This window comes from Myotis nattereri (assembly GCF_964212035.1).
Source record: "Myotis nattereri genome assembly, chromosome: 1".
Taxonomy (NCBI): domain Eukaryota; kingdom Metazoa; phylum Chordata; class Mammalia; order Chiroptera; family Vespertilionidae; genus Myotis; species Myotis nattereri.
The window spans coordinates 64864104-64882437 of record NC_138075.1 but is presented as its reverse complement, the minus strand read 5'-3'; the positions used below and the strand labels follow the sequence as shown (position 1 = coordinate 64882437).

The following is an 18334-nucleotide window of genomic DNA, read 5'->3' as shown; positions in this document are numbered from 1 at the left end:
TAAGGCGGGGCTAGAAAAACCGGAAGTGTGCGACCAGAGGATTGTGGGATTGTGGAGGACGCCTGCGCCTACGGCTGGAACCGGAGCCTGTTCCTGCGCATGTGCAGAGTCAGCCTGTAGTCCTCAGTCTCCCAGTATTTGGATGTGACTTATCGCAGGAAACTGTTCCGATGGAGGTTTGCTGTTCCCTGGCGGCGAGGAAGATCAGAATGAAAGGTTTCGTTTGTTACCTGGGTTTGAAGCGGAGGGAAATGGGTTAGTGACGAATGAGGAACTTTGGAGACCGTGAAGGGCAGTTTGTCCGGACTGTTGGGAGCTCAGAGTTAGCGTTTAATTGGGATAGAAATCCTGCTAAATAGCATCAGATGCCTGAAATCTGAGCACTCTACTTTTAGGTTTTCCAGTTCAAGTTTTTGGAGACTGCCTATGAAAACATTCCTGGTTGGAAAGTGTTTGTATAGACGTCCTTAAGTATTAAGTATTTGCTGCGTTTACCATGCTTAGCTCTGCAAGGAATATGGAATAATGTTAAATGCTTCATGTTCTCAAGAAGCTTGAATTTTAAAATAATAAATAAATATAAATATTAAAAATAAAAAAAGAAGCTTGAGTTTTATTCAGAAAGTCTTCAAGGGCATATAGAACTATAACAGAAATAATTGCAGTTCACTAGCCGGGTTGTGTAAAACACATTGGCTAATTGTAAGTCAGAACACATTTCATCGTAGAACGGATTTTACAATTGCTGTGGTGGGGAGAGAAGGGACAGCATGAACAAAGTCTTGAAGTTCAGAAATAGCATGGTATAATAGATCAGACTCTATGAAAAGTTTGATTTTACCAGTAATTTTTGAGTCAAGGACTGGTGACAGCCTTGCAGGTGTTGTTAATAGGATTATTTCACCTGGGTTTTATAATTGGGCTGGCTGTGAGAAGAAATAAAATTGGGCAAGTCTACAGTGAAGAACAGGAGAAGACCCAAGTAACCAAACAAGGGAGCAGTTTCGGATTGAAAGAAAAGGACCTTAATTTTATAATATGAATGTATCAGCTCTAAAACTATGCTGTCCAAAGGGAGTAATTTGTTGGGAGACAATTGTTTTGGCTCATGGCAACCCAGAGAACAGAAAATAAAATTAATATGGCTGTATCTAGCTTTGTGCAGTGGCAGTATCATAGCCAATAAGGTTTATTGGAGGCACGATTATTGCTAATTGAAGAAAAAATAAAATGGCTATCTACAAGAAATACCGTGCACTAAAATCTGATGTTATTTTGTGATACACAAATTACTTGGTCCACTTTTTCCCCAACCTTTAGGCTGCTTAAGGTCATCATTAGTATTTGTTAATTGGTGGGCAGAGGAGCTGGTGAAATTTAAACCAGCTGAAAGTTACCAGCTTTCGGGGGTGGGGTGGGGTGGGAGTGGGAGTGGGAAATCAAAATGCCTCCCTTCCTAGGAAGAAGAAGATAATGCGGTAGCCATAGGGCATACTATCCTAGTGGTGGGGTTACAAGGAACTAGGGGACTCGAGGTAAAGGGTGAACGTTGATTTCAATTTCTTTCCCTCTCTATTTCTTTTTTTTTTTTTAAATATTTTTATTGATTTCAGAGAGGAAGGGAGAGGGAGAGAGGTAGAAACATCAATGAGAGAATCATTGATTGGCTGCCTTCTGCAGGCCCCCTACTGGAGGTCCAGCCTGCAACCTGGGCATGTGCCCTGACTGGGAATCCAACCAGTGACCTCCTGGTTTGTAGGCCAAGGCTCAACCACTGAGCCACACCACCCAGGCTTTCCCTCTCTATTTTTGAGGGCATTTAAGTGAGTCTGAATCCTTTTCAGGCTCACCTTGCGAGGCAAGATAGTGTTTCCTCAGCAAAAGTGCCGGTGTTTTCAAAGCGAGGTCCTGGCACCAGCCAGCAGCAAAATCACCAGGATTCAAGGGAAAAATATTCATCACATCCCATCGCATCTTTAAGGTACAGTGGACTTAATTCGTTCCAGAAGGCTGTTGGAGAAGCCATTTGTTCGAAAACCAAATCATTTTTCCCTCCATTAGAAATAATGTAAATTGAATTAATCCGTTCCAGGCCCCCAAATGATTCCGTTTCAACCTTTCTTGTATACCATACATGTATAATGCACTGTTTACTCTTGTGGACGAAAGGGGCCACACGCTGACCTGACTAGCTCAGGGGAGGCCTGCGTGGCAGCCTAGCAGACTCAGAGACCTAAAATAACCACAAAGGATGGTTTGAAATTAAACTTTAACTAAAAGCAGTTATGGTGGGCAGTTATGTCCTAAGCCAGTATCTTCACTGACAAGATCAACTTTGATTCTTACTGAGCCCATTTGCCTTTTTGCCTCTAAGATAACATACCCTTGAAATGTCTGGGTAACTTGTAACTTCCTTTTTTTTGGAGCCCCTGGGGCACAACCAAATGTTCTGGGCCCCATGACAGATACTACAAATTCCTTCATTATCATGTTAATTGATCCTGCACCCACCTAAGTATGTGTCCATTATTTTACTTTTTATCCTGTCACAGAGGTTTCCCCCGCTTCGCTTAATCCCACCTCCTTAAATCTGTCACCAATGAATTTCATGTATAGATACAGATGTAACCCTGCCATTCTCCGGAGCACTATCTCAATTCGTTGAGGTTCTGCTTCCCGGCATATGTCGACAGTTTGGCTCAAATAAACTCACAAAAATTCTTTACAGGTTTCAATGGTTTTTTACGTTAACACTCTATAAATAAACACTTATTTTCTTAAACTTATCGAAACCCCCCCCCCCACTAGTCTTAAAGGAATTTTTCATATATCATGCCTCCGAAATGCTATGTATCACCAGCTGCTTTTTCTTATCCAATCAACAGTTTTTTTTTTTTTTAAACTACGTTCAATTGCCTGTGATTGCTGTTTTGTGAGCACTTGCACACTCTTAGCAACTCTTGATGGCCCCTTTGTTTTAAAATTGTGCTAATCGACAGCAACAAAAGCATTGCCTGCAAAATGCTTTTTGTCATGCTGAGGTGCCAGCATGAAAGGATGGTCAGGTCGAAAACTGAAGTTTTGGTCAACCACCGAGACATTTTTTCTCTTTTTTTGGCGGGGTGGCAACTTAGAACCCCGTTGTTGGAGATGGGAGACGGAGAGACGAGGTTTGACCGTACTTGAGTTTGGGTTGGGACGAGGAAGCTGGCTTCTTTAAGAGCCCGCAGCCCGGGCCGCGCGCCCCGCCCCGGAGCCCGGCTGGGAGCGGAGCCGCCGCGCGCCTTCCCCGCCCCCGGCGCCGCCTCCCGCCCCATATTGGCGGGAAGACGCCGGCCGCTCCGCCGCAGGATGATGTCGGGGTTGTGCGGGGCGGCGGAGGAGAAGGCGGGCTCCAGGCAGCGACTCCAAGTGAAGGTGAGACTCGCTTTTGGGTGTTTTCGCGGGGAGTCTGTGCCTCGGGGGGCGGAGCGGCTCGGGGACCGGGCGCCCCGCACTTCCACGCCCCGCGAACGACTTCCCTCCGCCGGGCATCGTGGGGCTCCACGGGCTTCCCCCGGTTTCCTTCAGAAGGGAAGCCGACCCCTCTCCGGTCTTCTTTTAGGGAGTCCAGGCCTTCGGGGCAGAGGAGGGTTCCTTTGAACCCCAGGAACAGTGGAGGGTGGGCTCAGGGACTGCACATCCGCCTTTGCAGCAGCTGTTGTCAGCTTCTCCTCTGGGAACAGCTCCAGCTACTCGGGCGCTGACAGCTCGGGGAGCCGTCTCAGTTACAAGTTATAGTCATGACGCTATCATCATTGGGCTGGTGGACTCATATGGGCAAGAAGTGTGTCCAGTGTAATGATTTGGGTTAATACATTTGGTGTCTAGATTCTGGATGGGAGAAGTTATAGATTATCAATTTGGATTTATGTTGTCATTATGAAATAGGAATTAGACTTCTTTGCACTGATCTGTCAGCAAAGGTGCAGGACCTGGGATTCTAAAACTCCCTTTTTCCTTATTGGTCTGAATAGGTGCATGAATTTAAAGAAAACCAGGACGTCGCTGACGTATCTCGGAGACTAGTTTTAGAAAAAACAGCTAAGGTGTGTCTTGTCCCCTTTTCACTCAGTGATTACAAGCCAGATGCATTTAAGCTCCCCAAATCCCTCTTAGATAAGAATTCTAACAATGAAGCGGCATGTAAGACATATAAGAAGACCGAAATAAAGAAAACTTTCAGGGAGGTTTTAACTCCGAAGATGAAAGCCACCACATCTTCTAAGACAGAATCCACTCTGCAAAAATCATCCTTGGACGTGCACACAGAAAATCACAAACAGCACATGAGCACGTCGGACACAGGGCTTCTCAGTGTCGAGATGGAAGACAGTCAGGATGGAGACAGCGATGAAGATACATCAGGCCTGGTAAGACTTTAATTACCGTTTACCCACAATTTTCTTATTTTAAAAATAGAAGTTCTGATAATCACCATCAGTTGGTTGCATTGATGGGCCGAATAATATTTCCTTTAAACACAAAAAGGAGACAAATGATGGAGTAGAGAAGATACCTGAGAAAATGTGTTAGTTCTATTTAAAATAATAGTTTGAATCAGCTTAAGAAATTAGGCATCTAATTCTTTTGATTTCTGTTGCCTACCAGGAGTGCTGTACTTCATTTAAAGTGACATTTTCTGATTGTTCATTTCTAGTGTATACAAATACAACTGATTTTTTGTATGTTGACCGTATATCTTGCAACTTTGCTGAGGCCATTTATTCTAATATTTTTTCGTGTGGATTCTTTTTTTTTTTTTAAATATATTTTATTGATTTTTTACAGAGAGGAAGGGAGAGAGATAGAGAGTTAGAAACATCGATGAGAGAGAAACATCGATCAGCTGCCTCTTGCACATCTCCCACTGGGGATGTGCCCGCATCCAGGTACATGCCCTTGACCGGAATCAAACCTGGGACCTTTCAGTCTGCAGGCTCACGCTCTAGCCACTGAGCCAAACCGGTTTTGGCCGTGTGGATTCTTGAGGATTTTCTATATATATAAGATCATGTCCTCTGCATTAAAGATAGTTTTATTTCTTCCTTTCCAATCTGGATGTCTTTTATTTCTTTTACTTCTTTATTTTTTTACCTGAATGTGCAGGCTAGAAATTTTATGCAAGATAAGATAAAACTGCACCACATGGCAAAAAATTGATGGAAGTAGGAGAACAGAAAGTGATGTTAGGGAAAGGGAGATAGGATGACTCAGGTGTTTTTATGAAATGGGAATGCAATTTATACTTTATTGTCTCAGAGGTAAGAACTAGGACCTATGGTGGGACAGCGTGGGGGTAGATCATCAGTACATTGGACTGGGGGTTGGAAGCCTCAGTTTTAGGCATGGCCACTTCTCAGAAACCATGTGCTTTTAAACAAATCATCTCTGTGTGGAGTGGATTATTTAAGACCCGTGGTTCTCAAAGTTCTAGCCCAGGGGTGGGCAAACTTTTTGACTCGAGGGCCCCAATGGGTTCTTAAACTGGACCGGAGGGCCGGAACAAAAGCATGGATGGAGTGTTTGTGTGAACTAATATAAATTCAAAGTAAACATCATAACATAAAAGGGTACAGTCTTTTTTTTTTTTAGTTTTATTCATTTCAAACAGGCCGGATCCGGCCCGAGGGCCGTAGTTTGCCCACGGCTGTTCTAGCCTGTAGTAAAATTACCGGGAGGGCTTGTTAAAACTTGGTTGCAGGGTTCTACCACCAGAGTTTTGTATTAAAATTTTTTAAAATTGATTTTAGAGATAAGAGAGGGAGGGAGAGAGAAAGATAGAGAAACATCGATTTGTTGTTCCACTTATTACTACTTGACTTGATATGCGGCCACTTGTTATTTAATTGGGAAGCCATACAGATATCTGTGATCATCCCACATTCAAACGCTGTTATTCAGCATCTAATAAAGCAGAGTTTATGTGCTATTCGATAAGACATTAAATGAATAGAATAGGTGCAATTTAAAGGAAGGTATACATGCAGAGAATTGAACACCTGGTTTTGGGAGGTGCTTTTGCTATGGATTATGTAAACTAACAGAATCTTTTTGGTGTAATTCATAGGATGATTTTTCAGGATTGTCACCATATGAAAGGAAGAGACTGAAGAACATATCAGAAAATGCAAACTTTTTTGCTTCACTTCAGTTGTCTGAGGTTTGTCTAATTAAAACCAAGATACCTTTCCTCTTGCCAGTAAGTCAGTAAAATATTCATGTATCGGGTTTCATCGTGTCAGGTGAGGGACAGTAAATTAGGAGCAAGTTTTGCACTTAATAGAAAGAGGTTACCATACTTTATTAATTCCAAGACTTTTCTTTAATTTTAATATTTTCGAAATAAGCATCTTAAAACTGTAACTGGCACCTCCTCCCCTCTCTCCTCTGGTGGTGCATAAAGTAATGATGGCTTATGAAAAGTTGTCTTGGAGTCAAAGAAACAGGGTATGTTTTAGTGGTTTTTTTAATGGATAAAGGAGAAGGAGGAATGGGTTGAAGGATGTGTGGTAGATGAAGGAGAAGACAAGCTTTTTTAAAATATAAATCTTAGACTGTAATGATAGATGGGAATAAGACTTGTGTAGGGAGTGTTAAGGATAAATGGGTAGATCTATACTAATATCTTATAATCATTATAATTAAATGTATAATTTACATGGTGTCTTTACACTGGGCAGTAAACTTCTATGTGTGAGAGAATAACTGTTTAGGAGGATGTGTGATGTTTTCCCAAAAATAATAAATTGAATTCTCCAAATACCAGATTCCCAAATATTCAGTATGTGTTTGCATCTTGAGGGGAGGGTGAGTTAATATAATTTTATATAACTAAATTATATACGTGTGTCATTAATGACAGTTCATGAGAAATTTAGACAGACTATCTCTAATTTTGATTTTAGTTAACAGAAATTATGATTTGATTTATTAAAGTATAACATAACTTTTCTAGAAAATATCAAAGTATGATTGCCTTATTGGAAGTTAAACCTTTTAATTTGTAATAGTATATTTGATTAAATGTTTAATGTTTAATCCTGTAAACTCATTAGCAACCTGGTTTAAGGCATCAGAATGTCAGTACTTTAGACAGTATTAGATATTTGCTTTTGTTACTATTATTTTATTTATTTATTTTTAAAATATATTTTATTGATTTTTTTTACAGAGAGGAAGGGAGAGGGATAGAGAGTTAGAAATATCGATGAGAGAGAAACATCGATCAGCTGCCTCCTACATACCTCCTACTGGGGATGTGCCTGCAACCAAGGTACATGCCCTTGACCAGAACCGAACCTGCGATCCTTCAGTCCGCAGGCTGACACTCTATCCACTGAGCCAAACTGGCCAGGGCTATTATTATTTTATATATTTTTTTTATTTCAGAGAGGAAGGGAGAGGGAGAGAGAGATAGAAACATCAATGATGAGAAAGAATCATTGATTGGCTGCCTCCTGCAGGCCCCACACTGGGGATCGAGCCCGCAACCCAGTCATGTGCCCTGACAGGGAATCGAACTTGACCTCGTGGTTTCATAGGTTGATGCTCAACCACTGAGCCACACTGGCCAGGCTGCTTTTATTATTGATTAGAGGCCCAGTGCATGAAATTCATGCACTGGTGGGGGGAGGGGTGTCCCTTAGCCCGCTTGTGTCCTCTCACAGTCTGGGAGCCCTCAGGGGATGTCTGACTGACGGGTCATCCTTAGCATTGCCTTGGAGGTGGGAGAGGCTCCTGCCACCGCTGCTGCCCTCGCCAGCTGTATGCCTGGCTTCTGGCTGGGCGGCACTCCCCCTGTAGGAGTGCATGGCCACCACGGGAAAGCTCCTTTGTTGAGCGTATGCCCCCTGTGGTCAGTGCACATCATAGCGACCGGTGGTTCTGCCATTCGGTTGATTTGCATATTAGCCTTTTATTATATAGGGTAGAATAATTATCTCAGGTCTACTACCAAGAGCGGGTATCATTTTAAGGATCTTTATTTCCTGTATAGATCTTAGTTTATGTGGATATAGTGGCAGATACTTAATATTTTAAAAGGTAAGCTGTGTAGTTATAAGCTATTATTTTTATGTGTATATACTTTGTATATTTTGCAGTCAGCTGCAAGGTTCCGTGAAATGATAAAGAAGAGACAGCCTTCAGAATCCAGAAGGTAAAAGATGATTTGCAGTGTCTGCTCCATGATATATTGCTGAGTTGTTTTATAATTTGAAAAAGTGATTCAGCATAGTAAAATAAGTAAGATCAGAAACTCTGTAATTTAATCTTAATCCTTATAGTATTTCTGAGAGAATGCTACTTTTTAATAACTAAAGTTCTCATCCTCATCAAAGGAATATAGAGGAAATTGAATCTTGAAAGCTGAATTTTATTTCTATTTAATACTGTTGCTGTTAATGGAGGGAAATCTTTACTTTCACTAAATTATTCTTATTTTTGCCTAGAAAATTATTATTCTTTTTTTCCCCTTTTTAATATAATTTATTGGGGTAAGAACAGTTAATAAAATTATATAGATTTCAGGTATACAATTCTAAGATACATCATCGTATATTGTATTTTGTGTTTACCACCCCATGTCAAGTCACCTTCCATTACCATTTATCCCCCTTGTACGCTCTTCTACTTCCTCTCACTGAAAACTGTTATTCTTAAAGATTCTTCTACTTTCTTTTAACTTTTCTGCCTTTTTGTTTCTCAGTTTGTTTTCTTTTACATTACTAGAATAAAGGAAGGAAATGAACATTTATTGAACATCTATAAAATACAGTGCAGTGACCTAAAATTTTTGTCCTATTTTATCTCATTTAATTCTCTATATATATATGTGTGTGTGTATATTTTTTTTAATTTTAATTTTATTTTATTTTTATTTTTTTAATATATTTTATTGATTTTTTACAGAGAGGAAGGGAGAGGGATAGAGAGTTAGAAACATCGATGAGAGAGAAACACCGATCAGCTGCCTCCTGCACACCCCCTACTGGGGATGTGCCCACAACCAAGGTACATGCCCTTGACCGGAATCGAACCTGGGACCCTTCAGTCCGCAGGCCGACGCTCTATCCACTGAGCCAAACCGGTTAGGGCTATATATATATATATTATTTCAGAGAGGAAGGGAAAGGAAGAGAGAGTTAGAAACATCAATGATGAGAATCATTGATCAGCTGCCTCCTGCATACCCCCTACTGGGGATGGAGCTTGCAACCTGGGCATGTGCCCTTGACTGGAATTGAACCCGGGACCTTTCAGTCCACAGGCTAATGCTCTATCCACTGAGCCAAACCAGCTAGGGCTTTATCTCACTTTATTCTGATAACAACCAAATGTTGGAGGTAATATATCTATTTTGTGAAATAGAGAACAGGCTCAAAGAGGTAAAGTAATTTGCTTAAGGTCAAAATAGCTTAGAAGTGGAAGTTTTAGGATCTGAGCTCCAGGCTTCCTTAGCTTAAGTTCTATCTACTGCATTTTAGCAGTGCTTATGTATAAATGAAGAATCTAAAAATCTTGGTATCTTTAGATCATTTGTTTAATGCTAATGGTAATGAAATATAGCATCACTTTAATTGGTTTGATTTTATTAAAACTTATTGATTTTAGAGAGAGGAGGAGGGTAGAGAGAGAGAGAGAGAGAGAGAGAGAGAAATCGATTTGTTGTTCCACTTATTGGTTGCTTCTTGTATGTGCCCTGACCGAGGATCCAACCCATAACCTTGGCATATCAGAACGATGCTCTAACCCAGTGGTCGGCAAACTCATTAGTCAACAGAGCCAAATGTCAACAGTATGATTGAAATTTCTTTTGAGAGCCAAATTTTTTAAACTTAAACTATATAGGTAGGTGCATTGTCATTAACTTAATTAGGGTGCTCCTAAGGCTTAGGAAGAGCCACACTCAAGGGGCCAAAGAGCCGCGAGCCGCAGTTTGCCGACCATGGCTCTAACCAACTGAGCTGTCGGGCCAGGGTCTTGGTTTGATTCTAATACAGGTGAATTAACTTCAGGAAAGCTAAACTTAATTATGGCCATATATTTGCAAGTGTGTAATGTTAGAAGAGGAAAGTTATTAACCCTGCAAAGAAGTAGCACTGGTTCTGTTGCCAGCTGATTAATAACTTTATGTTTGCATATTTTTTATTAGTAAAGATTGGTGATTTGTTCCCAGATTTGTTCTTAGGCAACTTTATTGTGGTGTGAACATCATAGAGAGCACTTTTGCAAACCTCAGTGGTATAGCCTACTACTGTAATTATGTCTGCTATACGTTTACACCATAGTGGGTTTGTTTACAGTAGCGTCATCATAAATCCATAATCTATGTATATAAAAGCTTAAGCGACCCTTGCAGCTGAATGACCGGAATGACCAGTCACTATGGCACGCATTGACCACCAGGGGGCAGACACTCAACAGCCAACCTCCTGTGGCTGGCCAACCGCCTGCGGTCCCTCCTTCCCAACCCTCCCCCCAGCCAGCCGGCCGATGGGCCCATCGCCCGTGGCGGCATGGCAGCGAGGGAAGGGGGGTGGGGTGGAACTGCGTGGTGGCAGGATGTCAATGTCTGGTGTCCGTTCCTTCTGTGCCCATCCGGGTGACTGTTGCCTTCTCTCCTGACCCCACTGGAGCCTTTGTGCCCTGGGCTGGGACAGGGAACCGGGGGTAGGTGGCGGTAGATGCGGCCCCTTTCCCAGAGGGGCCAAGGGCTGGCTCCCTCCTTGGTGCCAGCAGCCAACCTCCTGCGCCCTGTCCCTCCCCCGGCCAGCAGGCCCAATCAGCCTGCCCACTGCAGTGGCAGTGCGATGGTGAGGAGTGCAGGGGAGGCGGGGAACCGAGTAGGTGTCTGGTGGCCAGGCCTAGGGACCCCCACCATGAATCCGTGCACTGGGCCTCTAGTTGTAGAATAAAGCCCTGACAGTAGGCTTTTTTTTTTTTTTTTTTTTTTAATGCAAGTGCCTGACTGAGGCATGCATTTCAAAGAGACATTCATTTCACAGGCATCTGGCTTCAAGGATGGCTAACTAGAATAAATACATTGCCAGCCACTAGATAAAGAGCCAGGCCGCCTCCCCATACTTAGAGATCGTGGTTGATGATGACAACTAACCATTTGGGCTGCTTAGTTTTGTTTTGTTTTTCTTTTTCTTTTTCTTTTCTAGTGCTTTAAATTCCCACTCTTACGTTTTAAATTCACCAATAAAGAGTGAGGTGGGGGCTAGGGCGAGCCAGCAGGGGTCAATGGGGAGAAAAATAGGGACATGTGTAATACTTTTGACAATAAAGATTTAAAAGAAAACAGAGTGAGCCTGTAAAACCCTATAGTGAGCCCTGGTCAGTGTGTCTAAGTGGTTAGAGCATTGGCCTGTGTACCGAAGGGAAATCAGTTCAATTCCTGGTCAAGGGCACATACCTGGATTGCAGGTTTGTACCCCAGCTCCGGTTGGGGCATGTGTGGGAGGCAGCTGGGTTGTAGGTTTGCTCCTTGATGTATGGGAGGCAACCAACCAATGTCTCTCTCACATTGAGGTTTTTTTCTCTCCCCCTCACTCTCCTCCTCCCTCTCCCTTTCCTTGTCCCCCTCCCCTTCCCCTCCCCCTCCTTCTCCCTCTCCCCCTTCCCTTCCCCTTCCCTCTCCCCCTCCACCCTTCCACTATCTAAAAGCAATGGAAAAATATCCTCTGGTGAGGAAAAAACCCCCCAAAATCCTCTGGTGAAACCCTAGACTCCCATCCTCGACCCAATAAAAGCAGAACCTTAGGCTCTTGCTTTCTGTCTATCCTTGATCTGGCTGTATGCTCCCTGGCATTCCTTGTAGGTTCCAGGGCCTGTAAATAATAAATTCTTTTTTTCTCTTTAAAGTTTCCTAATGGGCCGAAACCGGTTTGGCTCAGTGGATAGAGCATCGGCCTGCGGACTGAAGGGTCCCAGGTTCGATTCCGGTCAAGGGCATGTACCTGGGTTGTGGGCACTTCCCCAGTGGGGGGTGTGAAGGAGGCAGCTGATCGATGTTTCTCTCTCATCGATGTTTCTAACTATCTCTCTCCCTTTCTCTCTGTAAAAAATCAATAAAATATATTTAAAAAAATAAATAAATAAAGTTTCCTAATGGTTATTGCTAAAGGGCATCTTGCAGTCACTGTAAGAGGAGGTCCAGTTGTAACGTTGGTTTAGAAAGGGGAGATGTCTGGGAAACTCACTGGGGTCCAGGTGAGTGCCCCCGGCATTTCTAGTTGATAGCAATCAATAGACTGGAGAGGCACACAACAGTAATGCCTTGTGCTACAATGTTATGACTGCTACAAAGTCACTAGGCTAGGCAATAGGAATTTTTCATTTTCATTATAATCTTATGGGACCACTGTGGTATATGTATTCCATTGTTGACCAAAACATGGCAAAGCAGTGCATGACTTTATAGGTATTAGTATCAAGTTGGGAGAATGGAAATTATATAATTTAAAGGAAAGAGCATAGCTTTTGGAATTTGGCAAACTTGATTTCAAATTTTGATTCTGCAACTTGTAGCTGTGGTACTAACTTTGGACAGTTTCCATAATTTTTCTTTCTTTTTCTGTAAAGTTGATGTTTTGACAATCCAGAGGGGTTTAAAATAAAAAAGAAATTAAATATACATACAAAAGAAGCACATATAAAATATTTGTATAGTTGAGAAAGTAATAGTAATACAAGCAACCACTCATGTACCTGCCATCCAGGTTAATAGAAATTACAGTGCCTTTGAAGGCCCATATATACACCTTCCTTCAGATGTAACTATTATGCTGAATTTTGTGATAATCACTTCTTGAGTTTATTTATAGTTTTACTACTGATGAATGTATCCATAACAATATATTTAATTTTGCCATTTTTTGGTGTCCACATACAATGCCATTTTTATATTTTTGGATTTTCTTTTTTTTCTCATCTATATATATAAAAGCTTCAGCGACTGGGCGACCAGCCAGTAGCTATGACACACACTGACCACCAGGGGGCAGACGCTCAGTGCAGGAGCTGCCAAGTGACAGCAACTTTGCAGAGTGCCCTCTCGCACTCTGGGACCCCTTGGGGGATGTTGGACTGCCAGTTTTGGCCCAATCCCCACAGGCCAGGCCGAGGGACCCTACATGCTGGAGGGACCCTGCTCACTCCACAGACACCCTTCGAGCCCCGGGTGCTGCCCCAGGTGCAGCCGTCTGTCAGGGGAGGGACCGTGAGAGGTTGGCTCCAGGGCGTGTCCATCCCGTCTCACCCAGTCCTGCCCGGTCGGCCACCTTCTAATTAATTTACTTTCAGTGTGCACGAATTTGTGCACTGGGCCTCTAGCATTTATATATCTTAAAATTCATTGATGTTGATATGTCCAGCTTTATTTCATTAATTTTTGTTGTTGTGTGAATGTACTATACACATCCATGTGCAGGTTTTGTGTAGACTCTCATGGGGTTTTTAACTCCCAGACTTGTCTACACTGAGCCTCCAGCAGTTGGTCAATTACAGTTTAGGTTTTTCTGGTGGTTCAGACACTGGTTTCCTGGTGGCTTTCATTCCTGCGTCTCTGCTCCAGTAAGCCATGAGTCCTGTGTTTTCCTGTGTGGCTCTCCAATATTGGGGTCAGTCGTCTTCACTGTGTCCTTGCCATTCTTAAGGATCCTAGAAAAGTTGTTGCTTTTTCTGTCTACCTTTTTTAAAAAAATTTAAATTCTTTATTGTTGAAAGTATTAAACATACTTTTTCCCCCCATCGACCTCACCCTGGCCGCTCCCACCCCTCAGCATGAGACAGAGTGGTGACTTTCAAGTTCTCTACATGTGGAATCAGAAACTGAAAGTTCTGAACTACTATTTTAAAATGAAAAATAGGAAAAAAAATAAAATGAAAAATAGGTCCTAGTTGGTTTGGCTCAGTGGACAAAGTGTCGGCCTGCGGACTGAAGGGTCCCAGGTTCAATTCCAGTCAAGGGCATGTGCCTGGATTGCGGGCTAGATCCCCAGTGGGGGGCATTCAGGAGGCAGCCGATCGATGATTCTCTCTTATCATTGATGTTTCCATCTCTCTCCCTCTCCCTTCCTCTCTGAAATCAATAAAAACATATTAAAAAATAATAATAAAAATTAAAAAAGAAAAATAGTTCATTAAAATGTAGGGTATATACAGAGTGGGGCAAACATAGGTCAACAGTTGTTTGTATGGAAAATAATACAATAATACATAAGTAATAAGAATAAACTTTCACGTACTCATAATTGTAAACCTACTTTGCCCCACCCTGCATATGTTTTTTAAAAAGTAAACTATATGGAAGGGAATATAATAAAATGTTTGTCTCTTTCCCATCCTAGACCTTAGTTCTTCAGGCCTTCAACCTAGAGGAAACCACTCTTAATAGTTTCATGTATATTCTTCAATAGGTGATCTCAGCATGTGCAAATGTATGTGTATATGTAACCTTTTGGTAAAAATAAAATAATATTTAATATGTACTGGACCTTGTTTTTGTTTCCTTATGAGTTCATTTCATATTAACATAATATTTAATTCTTTATTCTGGCTACAAATTATTCTATTTGATATGTATGTCATAATTTTTTTTGAAACTTTGCACATTTTAATGTAGGAAAATCATTCATGTTAACAAACAAACAAAATTGTGAGGGTGTCATAATTTTTTTTTAACATCCTTCATCTTTCCATGATGAGCATTTATTATGCTTTCAGAGTGTTAGTTAAAATCAGTATAGCCATGTACATATTGCAGTGTGTGACTATTTCCATGAGATATATTCCTAGAAGTTATCCCCTTAATATTAGTAAATTCATATAACTTTTCTGAGTATAACGTGAGTTTTTTCCACTTCTTTAGAAAGAAGCCTAAGAAGAGAGAAAATGGAATTGGATGTAGAAGGTCAATGCGATTACTAAATGTAGATCCTTTAGGAGTTTCATTACCAGAAACCCCAACCCAGCCAACAGTAGTAGAAGATGAAAATGTAAGAAAGAGTGCAAATACAATATAAAATTTTGAAGTGCTTGAAATTAGATTAACAGGTCACTAAATTATGTTTAATTTGTATTTATTAATTTGGTACTTGACTGTTGAATGGTTTAATGCAGCAGTTTTCAACCAGTGTTCCCCAAGAATTTTTAAAACATGCAATCCCTGACTAGTTAGGGGCACTGATCTCTTTTGCCTTACATTGTCAGATAAAATGACAATAGCTGTCCTGTGTGAATGAATCAGAATTATACCTATTTTTTTTTGTCAGATTGGCCAAAAATACATTTTTTGGTGTGCCACAGAATTTTAGTAATTAGTTTATGTGTACCATGAGATGAAAAAGATTGAAAATTGCTGGTTTAATGACTAAGATTTCTTAGTCATTCCTCGGTTGGATTCTATATCTCTGCTGGTTTACCTGCTATGGGATTGTGGGATTGTGTCATTGAGTCCTGGTTTTCCCATTTTTAAAATTGCAGCAATAATAGAAACCTCAGTAGGGTGTTGTGAGGGTTAAATGAAATAGTTTCTATAAAGATCTTTACATTTTATTAGGGCTTAGTAAGTAATCAATAAATAGAAGTTATTAATTAATATTGATAAATAATATGTGTTAATAGTAGTGGAGTTTTTAGCTATAGTTTAATTTTATGCTGTCCGGGCGGAAAGAGTCTTATTTACCAAATTATTGTCTAAATAAGATTTTAATCTTAAATAATTTTAGTCTAAATAATTATATTTTTTATTCAAGAGCACCTACTGTTTTTAACACTCTATACCTCTAAGTGTTTAATTATAATTTGGAAGATAACAGTAATTAGGCTCATACTTTGGAAGTGAATTGCAAATTAAGGTACTATGGGAAGAGTAGCTTTCAAAATTTTTTGAAGCCTGCACTCAAAATAAGAAATATATTTACATTGAACTCATTACACACACATATACACACACACACACACACCCGTAAAACAAAACTTGTGAAATGATACTTACCCTTACAACATGTAATGCACTTTTGTATTTTCTATTCTATTCTTTTTTTTTTCCTATTATATTCTTATTCACTAAAACACGTTGCTGGTTGTGACATTAAAGTGATTTCACGACCCATAGGTTACAATCTCTTTTTAAAAACACTGGCATAGAATAATAACTTTGATTAATGAAATTGAACTGTCTGAATCAACTCTCATAAGCAGTTATTGGCAATGGAACTTTGAGTAAGTTAACTTCTCTCATTCCAGTGTTTTTAAAATGTGATATCTCCTTTACTGGATTGAGATGATTAAAAGATAATACATTTTATTACTTACAGGATACATGACATTCATTCACTGAACAACTACTTTTGAATGCTAATGATGTGTCACCCCTATTTTTGGAATTGAAAGTAAAGTTGTGAAAATCTCAAGCCTCTATTCCAGGGCAGGGCGACAACTCTTTTATATGTTTTTATTTTTTTATAACAGCCTTTGTTACCTCCTGGGCCTTTAGAAATGACTCCTGAAAATCGAGATGATAACAGTGAACTACTTAAAGGATTTCTGCAGACTTGGGCAGAAGTGAACAAGGTATCAGTTGGGTAGGCTTACATAAGCTTTTAGAATCATTTGCTAATGAAAATTCAGTACATATATTAACTTAGTACTTTGATCTCTCCCATTGTTTCAGACCAGTAGTAAGAATAATGAGAAGGAGTTATCGAGCATTAAAAGGTCAGTTCCTGGTCTTTATTCACATTTTCTGAGACCTTTAATTTATAAAGACTATAAAACTGGAAATTTTGAAAATGAGATGAAAATTTTACCCATAATATTTCCTAACAACTGTTGATTTTGTATATTTCCTTTAAAGTATTGCCATATGCAATACCTCTAGGATATAAGCTTCATGAATGTAGGGGTTTTGTCTCAATTCCCAGAATAGTGCCTGGCACCTAGTATATATTCATTTGAATGACTGAATCCACAAACATTTTTACTCTATGTTCTTTTATTTTCTTTTTTATTGAATTTATTGGGGTGATATTGGTTTGTCATGTTCTAATGTTTATATAATTTTTCACTATACTTTTTCATTAACATTGTGGTTGAACGTTACTAGATTCTTTAAATTTTTAATTGCAGAATATTTTATTGAGTAGGTGGCATTTACTTAACCTTCTCTTACCCTCATGGTATTTGGAGTTGTTTTCTATTTAGTTTTGTGTGCTTGTATGTGTGCATGTATTTGTTGAAGTAAATATGTATGATAGTAGATTATTTCCTTAGGATAGATTCCAGCAGTGAGATTAATGTGTCAGATATTATGGACATATTTATGGCTTTTAGTACACATTGGTGAATTGTTTTTCAAAATCTTTTTTTCTTTTGAAATCTTATATGAATTTTCTCTGTCACTAGCAATATATATGGATGTATGTGTTTAACTGTAGCCTACTAGTGTTTTATAAGTGAAAAATAGTACCTCATTATTTACTTTGATTTCTTTGGTTGTCAAGAGGTTGAATATTTCCCCACATTTGTTTACTAATTGTGTTTTTTTTCTTTTTTGTGTCATCTTTTTACTTATTTTGTCAATTAAGAATGGTTTTATGTCTAAAATATAACTTTTTAATTTTCTCAGCTACAAAGCCAATTTAAGTGGCATGGTCATTAGTGAAGATACTGTTTGTAAAGTTACCAAAGGGTCAGTATTCTCTATGGCTCTTCATCCATCAGAAATTAGAACTTTGGTGGCAGCTGGGGCCAGATCTGGGCAAGTTGGACTTTGGGATTTGGTAAGTTATTAATATTTTGAAGATAGAAAGTTTGACTAAAGTAAATAGTCTGCAAGAAAATAGTCTAGAACTATGTGTTTATAGATGTTACTTATTTATAGTTTTGTGCTTTGTGATTCCAAATTTTAGAAATCTGAGAAATTTAAATTTGCTTTATAGAACTTTAGCATTTTTAGCTTGAATATCGTTAGTCATCTGGGCATAAATTGACTGCCAAGAAATTTTATTATAACTTTAAATGTATACATGAAAAGATCGCACAAAGTCCTTATTTTTCTAATTATGTTTAAAATACAATTTCTTAGATTTATAGATACAGAGAACATTTCGACTGTTGCCAGATGGGAGGGGAATTGAGGGGATGGGTGACAAAGGTAAAGGGATTAAGAAGTAAAATTGGTTGTTACAGAATATCACGGGGATGTGAATACAGTATTGTAATGTTCCAATAACTACTTATGGTGTTAGATGGCTGTGAGATTTATTGGGATAATCAGTATGTT

General features: G+C 39.7%; 1 protein-coding gene across 2 annotated transcripts in view; it reads left to right on the top strand.

Annotated features, from left to right (window-relative positions):
• Positions 1-95: 95 nt before the first annotated feature.
• Positions 96-18334, top strand: part of WDR76 (WD repeat domain 76) — a 34861-nt gene continuing 16622 nt past the window's right edge. Inside the window, exons 1-9 of one of the 2 annotated variants that reach the window (XM_081112449.1) lie at positions 96-216; positions 1845-1981; positions 4017-4412; positions 6110-6202; positions 8145-8200; positions 14918-15044; positions 16522-16623; positions 16724-16767; positions 17678-17831. In XM_081112449.1, the coding sequence (XP_080968575.1) occupies positions 4245-4412; positions 6110-6202; positions 8145-8200; positions 14918-15044; positions 16522-16623; positions 16724-16767; positions 17678-17831 (744 nt within the window). In that variant the 5' untranslated portion in view covers positions 96-216; positions 1845-1981; positions 4017-4244. Of the gene's footprint in view, positions 217-1844; positions 1982-3347; positions 3418-4016; positions 4413-6109; positions 6203-8144; positions 8201-14917; positions 15045-16521; positions 16624-16723; positions 16768-17677; positions 17832-18334 lie in introns of those variants that run through there. The other variant, XM_081112448.1, reaches the window with a different exon arrangement.